The following is a 19,573-nucleotide window of genomic DNA, read 5'->3' on the forward strand; positions in this document are numbered from 1 at the left end:
TCTGGGGCTAGCGCAGGGTGGGGTTACGTTGTGGTATGTTCACAGTATAGGGTCACCAATGGCTTGGTACAAAAACAGTCTCTTCTTCCATAAGAAGCAACAGCGATTTCATATTTATTAAAGCTTTTAAATGCAAATAAAATGTTAATTTTAATAATAAAGTTAAAAATCAGCAGTTACAGTAGTCTGGGGTCTGCAGAGGTCTGCAGCTAGCACAGGGAGAACAGCATCAGCGGAGGGAGTTAAAAGTTAAAATGATGATGTCTCAAACCATTCTCAGCTTTCCATCTATGAAATTCTACTAGTTATATATTTATTCTGTCTATTAAATTGAATGCATTATGCTTATAGCAAAGCTTATTTACTGAGGAAAAAATCAATGCCATCAAAGGCATACCAACTAACCAATTGTGAAAAGAGTAGCACAGGATTAAATCAAGATAATTGATCTTTCACAGATGAATCCTTTAGGTACATGGAATTCAACTGTATAATCTGTAACTGAATCCCCACCTTTTTGTAACAAATGGTTATTCTGGCCTTTAGGAGGGAATAATGGTTACCCATCCCATCAGCTTTGAGAAAAAGCAATATGGTTCCTGAACACCATATATATACAGAAATGTATGGGTGGAAGAGAATACCAGGGTCATATTCTTATTGTAAATTAAGTACCTTAGAAAAATTTGCATCCCCTGCTTCTGCCCTGACACAATTACCCAAGTTAGAATATACTAATATAATAAATACATCTACTTGTCTTCTTTGTTGAGTGAAAAGGGAAGGTTTAAGTAAGGACTTGTTCCAATTACTGTGATGTACAGTACAGCTGTGACAGCGTAACAGAACAGATTTTACAGTGGCACTGTAAGCATGATACATGAAAACTGCACATATATCTGCTGATTGCCAGTGCTCTGGCATTAAAGGGTACACAATCAATGGATGCTAAACTGAGACATACTGTAACAATCTCCTAAGAAATGTTATTTAAAATATGAAAAAGAAAGCATATGCTTATACAGATTAATCAAAGAGTGAATAGGGATATAAAATTAATTTATCTACACAGAATTACTTGAATGAAAGTCCTGACTTGAATGAAAGGCTTTTATACAGCTATCTCTTCTTCAAGGAGTTTGGTTACTGTAATAGCAGTTTTCTTTTAATTATGTGTTACACAGATTATTCAAGCAGTCGGGGTAAACTTTAAATTCTCTGTTGCCATCCTTCTGTAAAGTATGCAGCACCATTTTTATTTGCATCCATCATGTACCAAAACCCACAGCTCTGTGTTTAGCAAAGGGTTTGGTTAATTGACACACATTCTGTATCATCAGAAGCTCTCTGGACAGAGAAACTATTAATTGCTTGTTTCTGTAGGAATAATATAGTTAAAGAAGTAGTGTTGTCTCTTTCATATCTGATTCTGATGTTACGTTTTAAGTCCTGGGTCTTAATTAAGCTCAGCGTTTCAAGACATCAGATAAGGAAAGCTGCATTATGAATGTTCATTTTGCAGCAAACATGAATGTTAACAAAACCGAAAGTCAGTCAGAACAATCAGTGTAATTTCATAAGCAAGGTTTATTTTTTCTTTTAAAATACACATAACTGTTCCCATATGTAGCTTGTATAAGTCTTCCAGCATATATCTTTAAATTTATGACTCTAATATCATAACATCATCTAACATCACAAACAGCTTCTCAGTATGACATCAGATTGATTCTACCACCAGAATAGAAAGTGTCCTTCAATTCATGCTCTTGTGACCTCTGTCATTGTTTGGAAATTTCCAGAAGACACTTGTCCCCTTAGTTAAAGAGATGTCGCTTTTATTTCTGCAACTGAGCTTCACTCAGGCCCATCTATTACACTTGCTAAGGGTAGTTTCACACATCTAATTGAAAAACCATGGCAAACTGCACTGCTAGCTCAGCTTGCAATGTAATGCTGCATCACATTACTTCTAGCTCTGGGTTATCTGCAACAAGTATGCTAGATCCCTATTAAGTGTTGCACGAATACTGCAAATTGTCCTATGCATACTTTCTAGGAAGTAAATTCCACTGAGATTTAGCTCTGTGGGGCATTTGTTAATAAACATAGAGGAACTGACTGTAGGGGAGTGCAAATTGAGGTAACAAACAACAAACAAAGAATACATTTGGGTATCCCTGGACACTGCCCTGGTCAAAATGTCACCCAGAGAGGGATACACATGAATCCCCCAAAGTCCCAAGTCGGCCATAAGTGGCCTTAGAACCTTTGTAAATGCCCTCTGGCCAACAACTGATCAGAGGGTAAGGCCAGTACTTATAGTGGCCCTTCCCAATACAGAAGCAAAGGAAATGTCTAAAAACTGGGTGGAAGGGGATGTGTAAGTATGCCTCCTTCAGGTCCGAGGATGTGAGGTAGTCTCCCTGCTTCAGTGCCTGCAAGATGAATCACAGCAACACCATCTTGAACATTTCCTTTTTGACCCTACAGTTTGTCCCCTGAAAGTTTAAGTTTGCTCTCCACTCTCCCAACTTCTTGGGAATCATGAAGAGTGTACAATAAGCTCCCTTGAATCTCCACTCCTTGGGCACTTCTTCTATGGCCCCACTGTATATGAAGTGAGTCATTACCTCCCTTAGGATTTGGCCTTAGTGAGGAGAAGTCAGCACAGGAAAAACAATGGAAGGGGGTGACTTTATAGCCTTGCTGCACAACATTGATGAACCACGAATCAGAGCAAGATTGGCTCCAGATGTTGTCAGATTGCAGCAGGCAGTCACAAACTTGCTAGGGGCCTTGTTGGGCTGAGTCTTGTCCTGCTTACAGTATGCCCCCCCTTCCTGATAACAAGGTCTGCAGGAAGATGTTCTGTTGTACTTAAAGTCTCTCTGTCCCCTTCTCCTATTGGGAGGTGGCTCCTAATCTGACAGTGAGCTATCGGCCAGGGCATAATTAGAGGTGCAGGGACACGTTGCTCTGCTCTCTGTTGTGCCGCTGGGAGATCAATCTTGCTGCTGACCTTCACCCTCAGTAGTCAATCCAAGGGTTTCCTAACTCCACCACCAAGGCAGCTTGCTGCCATGCCAAGCCCCATTATGCTTGCTAGGCCCAGCCACTTCCGTGTCCTTGTGGAAAACTGAGAAAAAAGGTGCGGAAGCCATGTTAAGTCTACCCAGGTCTGCATGAGGAGACAAACAAGATGGTGGCCAGGTGACCTTCCCCACACCCCAGTCATTCCCTTGGCTGGGAAACCTCAGGGGAGCAATGAGGATGATTCTCCACTGTCTGGAAATAAGATTCTGGAGGCCTCTGTGGAACTTCCAGACAATGCGGGCTCCGCGGTCACACCAGAGGGAATCAGTGTGCCACCTGGCCCATCCTTTGAGGATTCCAGAAGCGGCAGATGCCTGGTCCTCACCAGCTTTTGCTGGTTGCAGAAGTATAGCTGGGCAGGAGTGCGCCCAGGGCGCACTTCTGTGTTTTCCATCCCCACTGCAACCTGTCCCCTCCCCCCGCAGCCCCCCACACTTACCTTTTCCAGCTGGCAGAACACAGCTTTCTGCCGGCTGAAAACGGGCCAGGCTGGTGGGGCAGGGCCAGGCCAGGCGAGGGGGGAAGGGGGCGAGGTGGAAAGGGTGTGATTTTCGTGCACCCCAGGCACACGCCCGATGCAACGCACACACCCCACCCCCTTGTAGCTCCTGGTTGCCAGCCTTGTCCCCTGGGAAGTTAGCATACTCCTTTGGGAAAGTCACAGATTTCTCCTTGTCCTTTTTCTTCAAGGAAGAAGATGAATTTGAAGCTTTTCCTGAAGCTTTATACATTATTGAGCAGCAGTGGCGTAGGAGGTTAAGAGCTTGTGTATCTAATCTGGAGGAACCGGGTGTGATTCCCAGCTCTGCCGCCTGAGCTGCGGAGGCTTACCTGGGGAATTCAGATTAGCCTGTACACTCCCACACATGCCAGCTGGGTGACCTTGGGCTAGTCACAGCTTCTTGGAGCTCTCTCAGCCCCACCTACCTCACAGGGTGTTTGTTGTGAAGAAGAAGAAGAAGAGGAGGAGGAGGAGGAGTTTGCATTTATATCCCCCCTTTCTCTCCTGCAGGAGACTCAAAGGGGCTTACAATCTCCTTGCCCTTCCCCCCTCACAACAAACACCCTGTGAGGTAGGTGGGGCTGAGAGAGCTCCAAGAAGCTGTGACTAGCCCAAGGTCACCCAGCTGGCATGTGTGGGAGTGTACAGGCTAATCTGAATTCCCCAGATAAGCCTCCACAGCTCAGGCGGCAGAGCTGGGAATCAAACCCGGTTCCTCCAGATCAGATACACGAGCTCTTAACCTCCTTTGAGTCTCCTGTAGGAGAGAAAGGGGGGATATAAATCCAAACTCCTCCTCCTCCTCCTCCTCCTCCTCCTCCTTCTTATGATGTCAGCCAGGAGAGGGTGCAAGAATTTGCACAGCCCTGCCTGAACTATTGGGGGTGTGACCTAACCCACTGGATAACTGAAGCCCAACATAAGAGAACTGATTTTAGGGGAGTGCAAATTAAAGTAACACACAACAAACACATACAGAGGAAAGCTATTCTAAACACATGGTAAGGCAGGAGCTCCCAATGGGGTGCCTGTGGGCACCATGGTGCCTGATAACACCTTTCTTGCTGCCCACAAAGTGTTTTTAAAGTGCATGGGGCTCTCTCTTTATTCTTTCCCATCCCTCTTTTCCAGTGTATTTTTAATTAACACTCTTCTCCCCTGCATATGGACTTTTTGCAGGTTATCTCCGCCTCCTGTGGTGGCCATTTTACTGTTGTGCTCACCACGGTGTGTCAGAATCCCAAAGGTACTCACAGGCTTAAAAAGACTGGGGACTCCTGTGCTAAAGAATAAGTCTAATTGAATTCAGTGGGACTTACTTCTGCATATTGCTTAAACGCAACATGCACACACTATTAAAAAAATTCAACCTCAAGTCATACTATTTGGGCAACTCACATTTACTGTTCTCTCACCACTGTTCCTCATGCATCTGTAGATAACTGCATGATAAATAGCTAGGAGCAGTATTTATATGCTTAAAGTTGTTGCACACCAGATTTAGTTACAGGTAGCTTTAAAAGTATCTCCCTAGAACAGCATTCTTTTTTTAAAAAAAGTTCACTCGAAATCCTTGAATTTAAGAGTAAAGTGTTAAATTCCTGGTCACCTCCATCTCTCAAGCAGCTGTAAGGGGCACTAGGGATACTGGGCTGAGGGCCAAAACTAAAAGGCCGTGGGGTAAGAGAGGATCGGAGGAAATTGCAGGCATTTCCATCTCGTCAGGGTTTGAGAACACGGCCCATGATTTATTTATTTTTTTGGCTATAATCAAATGCGGGACGCGTAGACTTGAAGATCTCTACAACCGACCCAGATCTCGCAGTTGATCTTCGCGTAACTCCTCACGTGTGACTATTGTTCGGGGTTGCGAAGCAGCAGTAGGTAAAACGGGAGGAGGAGGACTGACTGGGAAGGAAAAGAGAGGCTGGATACAACAAGCTCTTTCGTTCCCCTTTCCTCCTCCCCTCTCTCTCCTTTCTTTGTCCCGCTTAGTAACTGGGGTTCCCAGCCAATCTCCATCCAGCCGGCCTGCTTCTTCGTCTTCCTATTGGCTATTTAAGCAGGGGGCTCTTCAGCCAATCCTCAAACTCGATGCTTTCAGACAAAAGACAAGCAAAGCGGCTCTCACAAACTGGGCTAACTAATCCGCCCCCCGCCCATCCAGCAGGCGTGCATCCTGGCTGTTAGCCAAAGAGTGAACATATAACTTAGCTTCTTAAAATAAAGGGGGAGAACTGCCCAGAAATTTATACACAGATGCTAAAAAGTGAGCCACGTAACTTTTCGCATCTGCTGTCATTTCAATCAAAAGCTCTCAAGACAAACCTTCGGAAGTTCAGACACATATCCCAAATCTAATTCAGTTATCTGCGTTGGCACTTAAATTACTAGTTAAATAACTTATCTCTATCTGCAGCACAGTAAAAACACAATAACAATCACACCATCTTGTAATGTACACAATGTTCATATTGATGAGTCTCTTACAGCAAACAGAACAGTGTGCCATAATGAAAGCAGCAATGGCCTTTTACTTGGGAGTAAGATCCATTGAGCAAAGTGGGACCTACTATCAAGTAAATATGGCTGAACTAGGCTGCATACTACAAACTTTCACCTGGTTGCACATAATCACCGCTCATTAAACACAGACAGAAAACTATAATACGGGTAAGTCAGAGAAACTGTAACCCAGAGATCTAGCAATCACATTGATTGATAGGACTAACCTGGAAAAAAAAGGATTTCTACTCACGTATAAAGAAACGCTGTGATCCATAACTAAGTGTGAACGATATTTTTGCCCAGCTTCCACCATATAAAGGACACAAATAAATTTAGCTGATACACTGTTTGTCACACACACACTTCCTAAATACTAAAGCCTGTATATGTTCCAAATCCATTTATCCGGAGTATGCAAAAGTTTTCCTTACTGTTGTTATCCCTTCCTTTCTGCACACCAATCCAACTTCTATACATGGCAGTGGGATTTACTTTTATTAGAGAGAGCCAGAAGAGAATGTGCCAATTCCTGCTTCGATTATGATGAACTACCTTTTATAATCCCCTGGTACAAGACTTCCTGCAAACACAACTTCTAGTTATGGCTGTTATCCATCCTGACCATGTATCTCACCTCCGCAACCGGAGTATTCAAGGCTATCCATTTACCAAATCACATCTCCAAATTCCATTTAATTTTCAGTAACCCCTCTGGAAACACTGGCATTGTCCTGTAGTAGGTAAATGGTTAATTATGACTTCAGCCGCAGTTATGCACGCAATGTAACATTGCATGCATGAAACTACTATGCCATCGTGCAGATTCTGCCAGTCTCTTCCACATGCAGCATATTTATTCAGGAGTAAAATGCGTAACCACACCACCCTGTCACCCAGAGTCACTACACACATTACCAGGGATTATTGCCATGAACATGTAAGAGGTATGTGTCCAGAAGTAACATATCTCCTATGTAATACCAGTAACATAAGATACATACTATCTTTTGCATCATCTTCTGTGTGCCGTCTGGGAGGAAAAGAGGAGGGAAACACCGAAGAGAACACTGATGCTAGCAGATCTACCTCTGAGCAGAGTGAGGGGGGGGGGGGGCTTCTATGTTTGCACGGTGCCTCCATCGCTTGCTGGAGGTATGTATCTTAAAACGCTGCTGCCATCACTGTACCACCCACAGTAGGTGCAAACTCTGAAAAGACAGCCCTACATTAGCCTGGAATTTTGAAGTTACCCCTCGAGTCTTTTGTTCATTCGCATGTTTGGTAGGGAAGGGAAATTCCACTAGTCCGAGCACTGGAGGGTTAACCGGGGGCGGAGCGTCGCTTCCGCTCCGTCCGTCCCTCCCTCTCGCGTTTCCCCTCAAGTGGGCGGAGTCTGATCCCGGCGTAGAGGCGGTTGGTGACGGTTGGGGCCCTCAGAGCCTCTTTAAAATGAAACCGTGCGGGGTCGGGAGTCGCCGAGCACCAGAGCGCGCGCGGGGGGCCAGCGTGGGGAGCAGCGAGCGCCGAGCGCGAGGCAGGGTCGCCGCTGGGTTGGCGGCGGAGTCAGCGCGGGGCGGCTCAGTCCTGAGGCGTTGGAGGAACGAGGCCAGCAGCATCCCCCCTCCAGGCTCCATGGCTGCGTCCTCACCTTGGGGGAAGCCAGAAGGATCGCTTTGAACAATTGCTACATTTCCCCAAATCTGTTTTGATGCTTTTTTTGATAAAGCCTCCACGCTCACGCATTATATGTACACCTATATTTGCTCGTATCCTCTGAAACAAATACTTGCTTTCACCCTTCCCTTCCTCTTAAAAGCGAATTTGGCGAGGAGGACGCCTGGACTGAGTGATTCCTGTCCTCGCAAGCAAGGAGGGGATTCATAGACGCGTTTCTTTTGCTCCCTCTCGCTTCCTGAGAGGGGAGTGGTTTTCCTTGAGGAAACCATCGGGAAAGTTTCTTCCCTCGATTTTTGTGCGTGCGACGGGCGGCTGAGCCGCCCTCTTTTTTCCCTTTTTTTTTAAATTCTCTGCCATACTAGTTATTAAAGGGGGGGAGAAGGAGAGAAACTGACAAAGAGGGATCCCAGGGATCGCTCGCCTGCCGGTTTGCCACAATGTACAATACCGTTTGGGACATGGATCGTGATGACACTGACTGGAGGGAGATGATGATGCCCTATTCCACCGAGTTGATATTCTACATTGAAATGGACCCTCCAGGTAAGGCGCGGGCTGTATTCGACATTGTTGGAAGCTTATGCTAAAAACGGGGGTCGACTATTCACAGTTAGTTGTTTTAGTGGGACAGAGGCCTCGTTCGTATTGGTTACTGAAGAGGCAAATAACTGTACTTTAAAGTGTCGATGTTGGTGTTACTCGGTTCTTTTGTCTGTTTAAGCCATGTGTTTAAATACCTCGTTTTTGTAAAGATTAGAAAACGACTTCCTTTTAGGCTGCAAAGTGTGGAACATACTTTTTCATATTACTTGAAGTTCTATGTTGTGAATCTACTTACATTCAACTTTTTTCTTCCCAGTCGTAACTTAGGTTTTTGTTATTGGGAGGGGTGGGGGAGAGGGGTTATAATATGCATGCAGTGTAATGTTTGAGAATACCTTTGTTTTAGCTCTTCGTTCTATAATGGCTTTCAATGGCGTATTAACTCTGGGGGAACTCTTGCAGCCCTATCCTGGATGTGTATACTTGCAGATAAGTTCCTAAATTTCTCTGAGTTCAAATGAAGCTTACTCCCAAGTAAATATGCATGGCATTGCTGCTTAATATCCTAAATATTAAAGTATGTTGTAAGATTGAATGTAGATTTATAGTATTCTTAGTTCTTGAAGTGTATTGTTCTTGCTTTGCTTTGGTGTGTGTGTGTGTGGAGGGGGAGGATTAGATTGAGAGAAGAGCCAGAAGTTAGCAGAATTATCATATCACAGTTATGGTTGTGAGTCTTTAAACACTTCTGACCTGGGATTCCTGAAACAGCTTTAATATGGAAAACATAATTATATTTTGTGTTAAAAGTTGAAAATTAAGATCTCTATTTTTAAAAAAATTAGGGGAAAACCTGCTCTCAAACTGCTGGTTGTCCTATAAATATGTAACCTCAAGTATTAGACTGTTCTAGCTCAATCATGAAACTAACTTCAGAAATCATCGACCCCAAACATGATTCCTTAGATTTTTACCATTTCTATGATGCTCATTTATAGTTATTTAAATCTCCAGAGAAGGCCACTGTACAATGTCTTAAAAGTTCTTTGTCATTGCTGAAAGCTCATTGAATTTTCTGATAGCAAAAATCTTTTAAGCTATGGTTTAAACTCTTCTTTGAAATTTGATCTTTCCTCTGATGCATGTAAAACCTGCTTGCTGTTTCTCTTAAGGTATTTTGGGTACTTAAACTGCTTAAACTGCCATCATATTCCTTCTCTATCTCTTAAGTGTGATAATGTTTCTACAGTGGTCATCTGTTCTTCTCTAAATGTATAGAGTATTTGTAATTCTTTGTAACAGATATAAATACTCTTTAACAGTTGAGATTTATATTTAAAATCTTGCTTCTCATTTTTAAACAATTTCAACTTGTGTTTAAAAATGTGCCATTTTTAAAATAAAAGTTCATTTCTCTGGTAAACTTTTAATTAGACATGGTAATCCAAACATATACCCCAAGTGTCGATCACATCTAATGAATTCTTTAATAAGAAGTGATCTGGGCTATGGATTCCGTGCATCCCAAAAGTGGGGGTAAATAGTGCAGAGAATAATTTATGCAAATAAAGTAAGCTTGTAGAAGTCTACTTGGAGAGCTGTACTCCCAGGGTTATTTTCAGAGGATTTATATAGCTTGGAAAATACTGAGATGGGGGAATGTGGAAAGAGAGAATGACAGGTAAGACTAAAATGAATGCTGGTTATAAATAGCGGGCTGTGGGAGTGGGTAACAGTAGCCACAAGTAAAGGGCTGTAGTGGCCTGCTAATCCCTACTGAGGTTGATTTTCTAGCTGGATAGTGTGTATATGAAAACCAGTTGATTTTTCTACCCCTGTATAATCTTGAGAACTGGGAACTTGATTCATAATGCTCCCACCCCCTGGTTGACATTGTTTGCATTTTAATCCTTACGCAATGGTCCTGAGATGTGTAAAAATGTATTCCTTACCATGATGCATAGGTTATCAATTCAAATTTGATAATCTGTCTGGATTACTTGGTGACATATGGCCATATCAATTTATATAATTACTTTTAAGTTACTAACTATCATGTAGCAGTGCTTTTGCTCATGTTTTTATTGTGAATACCTGTGTTAATGTGTCCTTTTACACTAATTTCCTGTTATGATTGTGTTCATGTGAGCAGTATTTCTGGGGTACTCTAAAGATGATTATTGATCCAGAGATTTTAAAGCTTTTGGGGTCATGTTCATGTGAGCAGTGTTTCTGGGATACTCTAAAAATGATTATTGATCCAGAGATTTTATTATATTCCAGAATGCCATGTTCTGTTTTACAGTTTTCCCTCCCCCCCAAAAAAACCCCTTGTTATATCAATTATTTGGATTCTCCCAATTTGACCCAGACAGAAACTTTACATTTACATTTGAAAGTTTACCAGGCACTTCCTTGATCTCTTAATTATATTGTGGTGGTGCTTACTTGGGTAATACATTGGGCAAGGGCAAATCCATGAAAAGTAAAGACGATCCTGACATTTTTTTCCAAAGTGACTTTTACCTGAATCGAGAACATCTATTATATCAGAACTAAGTGGAAGTTAAAGAGGAACTTGATTATTATGGTCTGTTGCAAATCCTTTTTTAAAAAAAGATTATACCTTTTAAGGTCCAAGGTTGTGGACCTCATTGTGACATATAGTTGAATTTCATTTATTTCTAGCAGAAAGCTTATTATAATGTTGGTTGTATAGAATTACTCTGCAGAACAACCTTGATTATGGAAGGTTGCACTGAGACTACACAGGCCTGATAACAGAATTTCTTATAGGAGAGAATACCCCTTGTTAAAACAAACCTCCGTGTATGAAAGAGAATTAACTCACTGGAATATACAAGTAACTTAACACTTACAGGTTTGGCACTACTTATATCCCTCTAACCAGAATAGCTCCATTTCCTTTGGTCGTGTAAGAGGCTTGATAATAGTAGTCAGAGGTGCCATTACTATAGCATAGTGTAGTTCTGGGGCAGAATATGGAAATGAGGTATTAATAATCTAAATAGCCATCTAAGTGAATTTCTACTTAAGTGCATATATCTAGAAATAATATTACAGTAAATATTTGGTAACATAATAAAAGTATGGTTTTGTTCCCAGCATGATGGTTAAAAGTCAGATTTCTATAGAATGTGTTTGAATTATATGTAGTTTTGCAATAAATATAAAGAAAATAATGCCAAGATAATTTTTGGTGTATTACAGTTCACTTCTGCAAGTCTGAATATTTTCTGGGTAATTCACCTATAAGTTCTTTTCCTTTGCTGCCACAATTAGAGATAGATGCTGTTCTTTCTCTGGGAAGGTCCTGTGCTATGTTGTATATGTAATAAAGAATTGTGTCCAAGACCATCTCATCATGGCTTGGTAGCATTCAATAAAACAAATTACAGCCTTAATATGTTAGAGATATTAATGTGGTTTGTAGCTGTGCGTGCTAGTCATGCAGGTAGATTACATCATCTCCCATGGTACTGAGGCACAATTGTGGGATGTTCAGTAGCTTGCAGTTAAGTAAATTGGAAAGATATTACCCATTATAAGTGACAGTACTAAATAAGAGTTTATGTAAAAAAAAAACCCTGGTAGACAACATTTTTAGTAACTTAACATTTGCCAAGCAGTTGTGTAAAATAAAGCAGTAACTGTAGTTAACAGTATTTTTAAAGCATTTATTGATAATTAACAGCCACAATTTCCAGTTTTTTTCTATCCAATAAAATGTTTTGCTTAGGAATGTTACCAAGCTATTGATGTACTGCGTTGCTTAAATGTTCTGTGTTGCTTTCATTATACACTTGGCTGTTCAAACTTTGAAGTGAATTGACTTTTAGCAATAATATAATATTTTAAGCAGAAGTATTGCACTGATTTCAAGTTCTTGAACGGCCTCTAAAGATGCAGTAGAAATTGGTGGACTATCTTGATTTGGAAATAGATTGGTGTATAGATCTTATTTCATGTTACTTTTCATCAATCTTGTATTAAAGCTTAGATGTCTTCAGAATGAGGAAAACCTATGTTATAAGATAGATTTTACAAAAATTTCGTAATTACTGAAGAATGATTATTTGAAAGCTAGCCATTCTGATTTGGAGGCTAGCCATTCTGACTATTGTCTTGTTAAATAAAACAGCAACGAGTAATCAATGAATAATGTCAAACTTTTATCAGAATTAAATCTTATCACTGCCTCTCTCCACAGAGCTGTCATTTGATGGATAATTCTGAGGCAAGACAAAACTCTGCCTGTATCCCTGAATTTAGAATATGGGCCTGAGCCCTCATTTTCAGAACTGGAGGGCAGCTGAGATCTAAGGTTTTCAGAGAATCATGATAACTCCAATCTGGAGAACCAGGTTTGATTCTCTATTCCTCCACATGAGCGGCAGACTCTTATCTAGTGAATCAGATTCGTTTTCCCACTTCTACATTCCTGCTGGGTGACCTTGGGCTAGTCACAGTTCTTCGGAACCACCTACCTCACAAGGTGTCTGTTGTTGGGAAAGAAAGGGAAGGAATTTGTAAGTCACTTTGAGACTCTTTACAGCTAAGAAAAGCAGGGTGTAAATCCAAACTCTTTCTTCTCTCTCTTTCTACCCAGCTAGAAAATTACAGAGTTTTAGAACAAATGGCTACCTTGTGACATCAACATTTTATTATAGCTGTCCAAATGTAATCAAAAAAACAAATACATGCAGGCATATGAACGTATACTGTGTTGCATGATCCAGCTCTTCCAAGACAACACAGTCTAACTATATAGTTTGATTCCACTGAAGACCATTTTTTCTCTACCTCCCTCCTCCACATGCACACTGGTCAGTTTCCTTCCTGTGGGTTAGAAAGCGTTTTTTGAAAGACTGAACATGAGGCAGTTTGTATGGATGCTTATGTAAGCAAATAACAGTGAAAATACCACAAGAGAAGCAAAAGAAGCAAAAATGTATATGTATGCAGACAGCTTTCATATATCAATTCAGCTTACGCCATTGACCTGAAGGCATTGTGTAAAAGGATGGCTTTTCCTTGTAAAACTGTTTTGTTGTAGAAGGCCATCTACTCTGAACAATCCGAGACTGAAGATGGGATATAAAAGGGCAATGATGAAGGACTTGCAATACAAAAACAAGGAACAAATCTTAGACATGCTGTAGATGCAGATTACCTTTTTTTTCAGGAATCTATCATATTTGGGGTGAAGAAAATGTGTTTTCCCCACCTCAAGCATAACATGATCTTGGAACACAAGGAATGGCCCCTGTGTACTTCGCTGCTCTTGCTTGAGTAACCACTGTTCACTCCCTATTTTCTTCCTTTAATCACTGTGTCCTTGTTCTTCTCTGGCACCGTCAATGCCCATGTTTGGGTAAAAGTTCCAAGCTCCATCATGCTAAGCTCCATCATGAAGGAGAGAAGAGATATTACCTTGGAAAGTCTCTCAGGAGTCATTCAGAATAATTCAGTGAGCCAGATAGTACTTGTGGTCTGCTGGCTGACTATCTGAAGGCCTTTTGCATCAAGGGTGGTTTTTTTTTTTTTGGGGGGGGGGGGGGGGGCCTGGTGAGAATTGCTTTCAGAGCCTGATGGGCACCAATTCAATACATGAAAAATGCATTGAAATAACACATACATTGTTGTATCCCTTTAACACTTAAAATGAATGACAGAGGTATACATTTACGTAATGGAAGGGCATGTACAGTGCTGAGAATAACATGCAGTTTTCATCTCTTAATCTCACAGACTATTTAACAAGGAATTGATACAGAGTATGGAGGTATGCCTGATCGAACCTGCATCTCCCTCGTAGTCTGGAATTAGGGATGGTGTTAAGGGGAGGTATTTGCATATTTTGCCAACACCACTTAGATGCTGTAAAAGTGGATGGAAGGTTTACTAAATATTCTGTACTTCTTGAATTGGGGATATCATCACATGGGGCAGCCTAACATAGACACCACTGTGAAATCATGTATGTGCTGATGATTGCAGAGACATTCAGTGTTGCATTGTGGGCCTCCTGGCTCAGTTGTACATCAGGAAGGATAAGATCACTTAGATCAGTTGCACATCAATGTATACTTGATCTTAAGCAGATCTACATTTTTGCACTCATGCAAGCCCAGTCATAAGTGAATATTTCATTTCCTCCTGGAGTTCTTTCCACAGATTGTGCTTTAAAAATCAGGGGAAGATAATATTTTCTGATTTGAAAGTGACAGATGTATAGGTCAGTCAAGTTAGTTTAATCCATTAGCCTCCATATTCAAAGATAAATATTGAAACTTGGATTGTTGCTCTATATTCTGGAATGGTTCTGTTGAAGAGTTGTACCCTACTATATTTCACTAGGCTCAAGGTGATTTAAGGGAGTGAAAATAAGATTAAAACAAAGCAGGCTAATAAGTAGTTGAACAATATAAAAGGAATGGTGTACATCTTATAAGATCATGTTTCATCCCAGTTTGATAAAGTTTCTGAAAAGTGCCTTGCACTCTCAAGCAAGGTATGTAATTCCATAGCTGCAGGGTACAGATTTTAGCATACAAAGGGTACATTGTTTACACTTGTGTTTGAGATAACGGTGAATGTCTATTCAACCAAGTATTTATGTGGCAAAGAACTGCAGCTGCCCACTTATCTTTACCATTTATGTGTGGTAAAATGAATGTGTAGTTACTTCAGATGCAGTAGTACAGACTCTTAAACCATGGTTTTTTCCTTCTAACTTTTCTGTATTGATTTTACTGCTGCTACTTAACTTTTTATTTAGAATTGTCTGTTTAATGCATTTGTTGGGTTTTATTGTGAGTCATTTTGAACCTTGTAATGTGGTGATATAAAATGGGCTTAGTAAAATATGAAAAAAAACCCTTAGACTTAGTAAAGACAGCCATTGTGGCAGCATGGGTATTAAATTCACCATGAGGTCTCTATTTGTAGTTGTCCAGAGCATCTGTCGTCTTAGTAAGGCAAAATTTATTGTACCCCTTGATATAAAATCAGGTGTAATAAGGCACTAGAGAGAGCTCACCACTCTGTGGATGGATCTTAGAGTGTCAGTTTTTCATTTACAGCTCTCAGTGGTAGATTAATCAGAACTATGTCCTAAGCTGCTATATGCATTTGCATTGTATAAGTGAATAGCTTACAATAGTTTTTGTGGATCAAACCTGAAGTTATACCAAAACAGATGATACTACAGGACTGTCTTCATAGTTATATATATGCAAATATATAATATTCTTTAAAATAACACATTTCAATGTATGAAGACAGTCCTGTAGTATCATCTGTTTTGGTGATAACTTCAGATTTGAAGGGTAAACTTGTTAAATGTGTTCCTCTTCTTTAGAGAAGAATAGCAAAAGCTCAAGAACTAATATTTATGCCAATAAAGGTTATTGTGATTGTCAAGAACTAATACTAGACCGGGTTGGCTTTTGATGCCCATGGCCTTCTGTTTTAAAATTTTCCTTTTGTTTGCTGTGAGACTATCCTGATAAAAGCTCTATATATACAAGGCAAAACTTTGCATGTCATATTAGCTCTTGGTGTACTATGTGTACTGTTTCATCTCTTGATGATATCTGTCAGCTTGTAGGAATTGGATTAAAGGAAAAAAGTATCGTTGCTCCAGCATCTGTGAATTAAACATTTGCTGCTCTGGAATTACACTGGAAGTCACATTTACAATTTCAAGTAAGTTTCTGTTGGTTTGTGCTGGGATACAAAGAAAATATAGGTTTGTTTTCAGAACTGAACAATCCTTTTCAGTGCTTCTGCATTGGCTTTAGCTCATTGCTAGTGCCTAGTTTGGGGTAACAGATCACAATTAGACAGAAGAAAGTAATTGTTACTCAACTGTAACACATGCTACAAAGCTCCTTTGTCCTTTTCTGATAATAGCAAGCCCCTCTGTTGGAGAAATACCAGGGGAGTCTCATATTCACAGCCTAAGGGATGATCTGGTCTTCTAATGAGAAATAAAGTTAGTAGTATTGTATGAGTGCCATGCATGCAAAAACCATGCTGCTGGTCATCAAAGTGTGTGATGAAGCAGAGGAGAGGCTGCCTTTCTTGTACTATTATAGTGCAGATGTGCAGTTAGCAAGTCAGTTATTTGTGTAGGTCTTCCCAGTTAGCCTTTTCCCTGTCTTGGCTTTCTGAAGCAAGGCGAGCAACTCTAATAGTATTGTGGTATTTCTCTTGCATATTCAGGAAATAATGCAGTAGTGCTGTTCTCTGCTTATGTCAACTGAGTGGGGGAAGGATAGCTGAGAGAAGGAAGAGGAAGTATGCACAATGACATTAATATCTCTATTCTAAACAGATGGGACTTTGTACTTCTGTTGGCCAGAAAGTAAGTAGGTCTGACCAGAAAAAGTACTATACTGTTGTAGCTATTTTTGCCAGATGTGAGTTGAAGCAGTGATGATGCTGTACCACTATTCCATTTTTCCAAAGAGCATGAAGCAAAAATGTTGCAAAATTGCTATTCTAGAATTTTTAGAAAGAGGCTTTATTAATGACTTTCAGAATCAATAGAGATAAAGAATGAAGGAATTCTAAGTAATCACCAACTAACAAGCCCACTTCAATTGCTTTCTTGGGGTATGCTTTTCAGTTCAAAAAGATCAGTGTTTCTTTGGCCTTATTACTATGCTTTTATAGAGCAGTGTTGTAGTTGTTTTTCTGCTTATTCTAATGTTTGTAAATTGTTACTTAAAGGAAGGAGAATAGTGTTTGTGTCTGTGCCAATTTCTTTGGTAACTGTACAAACCACAAATTCATGCAATTTGGTGGTACTTGCAATGAAGCTTCAGTATATGCAATCATGACTTGCAATCCAACGCAGATTTGCTTAGTACAACTTACAATTGACCTACTATTATGTACACTGGTGATATATGTAGTACAATTGCCAAATAGAGACCTTTTCTACATACGCATGAGGTATTGGCCATATTTTCCACCTGAGAAATCAGTGGTGCATCAAGATATATCTAGAAGCAACTCATTTGATTCTTTCTGTACTATGCTTTCCCTCTGCCCAGGATCCTTGCTAATGACTTGCGACCTCAACTCTACATTGTTGTGTTTTCACCTCTGCTCCCCCTTCTTTATATGGACCTTGGGGGTTATAAAGGTGTTTGATCATCTATTTATACATTTATTTGAGGAATGTTGTTTTACGAGCATCAGGGTTTTTTTCCAACGTGAGGCACTACTGTGGAGCTGGAAAGGGATTCCTGAGTTCTACTTTTCAAAGAAGGCTATAAATTTGGTTTAAAAAGAAGTGAGTGAGGTCCCACTTAAATTGTGTGCAGGCGTACATAGTTTGGTCCTTAACTATATGTTACACATGTTATCTTTTCATTTCATTATATTGATAGGAGGGGTGCCAATTTGTTTGCAGTCATAGTATGCCCTATGCACTTTTCCTGGTTTAATTTCTACCCGCCCCTACCAAGATGGGCTTTCCCTTCAGGAAAAACTCTTCAGTCTCCTCTCACCACAGTTGCAATCGAATTGGTAAACCCCCGTTCTTCATGGCTACAGTCAGGGTGGGGTGGAGGTGGGAAACATTGAGAGATCCAGTTGTGTTCAGTTGGCATAGCATGCTTATGAATTGTAGTTTAAGCTATAGGTTCAGGGCTTCATCTAATATCTGGTCCTGGGAGATAACCAGGCAGTGGAGACTAATTAGTAATATTCTAGATACTTTGGTATCTCCTCTTCCTCATCCTCTGAGGACTTTCTGTTTTGGATGAAAACAAATTATAGCATAGCTCAGTAGAGATGGAGGTGAACAGAGTATATTCTAATTGATACCCAGAGTAGATGATGTCTTTAAAAAAATTGGCTAACCTAATGGAACTTAGGTTTATTTTCTACCAGGAAGTACTGAAGGAGAACTAATGGCAATTATCAACCTTCTTCATCATTATCACTAACTACTGATTGGCCTTGGGGCATTTTCTGTGCTAGGGTAGGGTAATGGTCTCTCCCAATAAAAATGTACTAGAATTATCCCCTTTATACTATTTCAGTTGGCAAAGAAAAGCATTGAGAAGAGAAAAATGGGTTCCTCTGTTTCAGAAGAACAGGACAATAAATGGAGGCACTAGTTTAAGTCTAGTTTGTCAGCTTAATATTCAAGTTGAAAATAGTAATGCCATAATAAGGATTGCCAGTTTGGCTTTGTCAGTTTATATCTTGCTTCCTGAGATTTGACCCTCTTGTTCAAATACTAATACTGAGCAAGGTGTCCTGATATTCTTTGGCACTTTTCTTGATGGTGGTAGAAACTCTAACATTGTTGGCCTCTCACCTTTGGAATTGGAAAGAACTCAAGCCAGTTTTCTTGTGTGAATGTCTTTTTGTCTAACACACCTGCTCTGATCTAGCAGCAATAATTTGCTTTTGGAAGTAGGCTTTAGGGTGCTTAGTCAGTGGGGGTGTTGACTCTTTCTTGACACTGAGACACACGGCTGGAAGTGGATTGGGACTTGTGGAAGGGGAAAAACCTTTTAACTATTGCTAAGGAAAAAAATCTCCCTTGTGTTTTGACTTAGTGCCAGGTTTGACTTGTTCCTTTCCCCCTGGAGGGTCCTTTAAGAGTGGAAGCTATGGATGCCCTGTCTACAGAATGGCCCATGGATTGTTGTATTCCTTCCCTCCTCTTCCTGTGATTCCCAGACTTCTAAGGAAGATGAGAGATCAATAAGCAGACGTAATCCTGGTGGCGCTTTACTGGCCCAGATGTGCATGGTTCACCACCCTATTTCTGATGCCGCAGAACCCCTCTTTGGCTTCCATCTCAAAAGAGATCTCCTTTTTCAGGGACCGATTTGGCATCCCAGTCCAGAGCAGTGGCAGCTGACAGCTTGGAGATTGAGACAAGATTGTTAGCACAACAGGGCAACAGTTTGGAGGTGACAGACACTATCGTGGCATCTAGGCAAGTGTCCACCTCCAGAATTTACAATGTTACATGGCAAGCCTTTGTGAGATGGCGCAGAAGGAAGAAACTTGACCTACTCACTCCTGGCACCAGAAATATCTTGGCAATTCTTCAGGATGGCATCAAGTCTGGTCTGAGATCAGCTATTCTCAAGAGACAAGTGGCAGCTATCGTCCCTGACATTCCTTCCTTGGAATGATAAGATACCTCAAAAATATCCCCATATCCATAGATTCCTCAAGGGGACTACT

General features: G+C 40.8%; 1 protein-coding gene and 1 long non-coding RNA gene across 3 annotated transcripts in view; one reads left to right on the forward strand and one right to left on the reverse strand.

Annotated features, from left to right (window-relative positions):
• The window catches only part of LOC125433244, a 63,123-nt gene extending 55,969 nt beyond the window's left edge, over positions 1-7,154 (reverse strand). Inside the window, exon 1 of one of the 2 annotated variants that reach the window (XR_007244618.1) lies at positions 7,108-7,154. This is a non-coding gene — a long non-coding RNA (uncharacterized LOC125433244). The remainder of the gene's footprint in view (positions 1-7,107) is intronic. The other variant, XR_007244619.1, reaches the window with a different exon arrangement.
• Positions 7,155-7,548: 394 nt separating this feature from the next.
• The window catches only part of PIK3R3 (phosphoinositide-3-kinase regulatory subunit 3), a 54,669-nt gene continuing 42,644 nt past the window's right edge, over positions 7,549-19,573 (forward strand). The window contains exon 1 of the mRNA XM_048497737.1: positions 7,549-8,326. Within this exon, the coding sequence (XP_048353694.1) occupies positions 8,221-8,326 (106 nt within the window). The 5' untranslated portion in view covers positions 7,549-8,220. The remainder of the gene's footprint in view (positions 8,327-19,573) is intronic.

The sequence above is a fragment of the Sphaerodactylus townsendi genome, linkage group LG05 (assembly GCF_021028975.2).
Source record: "Sphaerodactylus townsendi isolate TG3544 linkage group LG05, MPM_Stown_v2.3, whole genome shotgun sequence".
Lineage (NCBI taxonomy): Eukaryota > Metazoa > Chordata > Lepidosauria > Squamata > Sphaerodactylidae > Sphaerodactylus > Sphaerodactylus townsendi.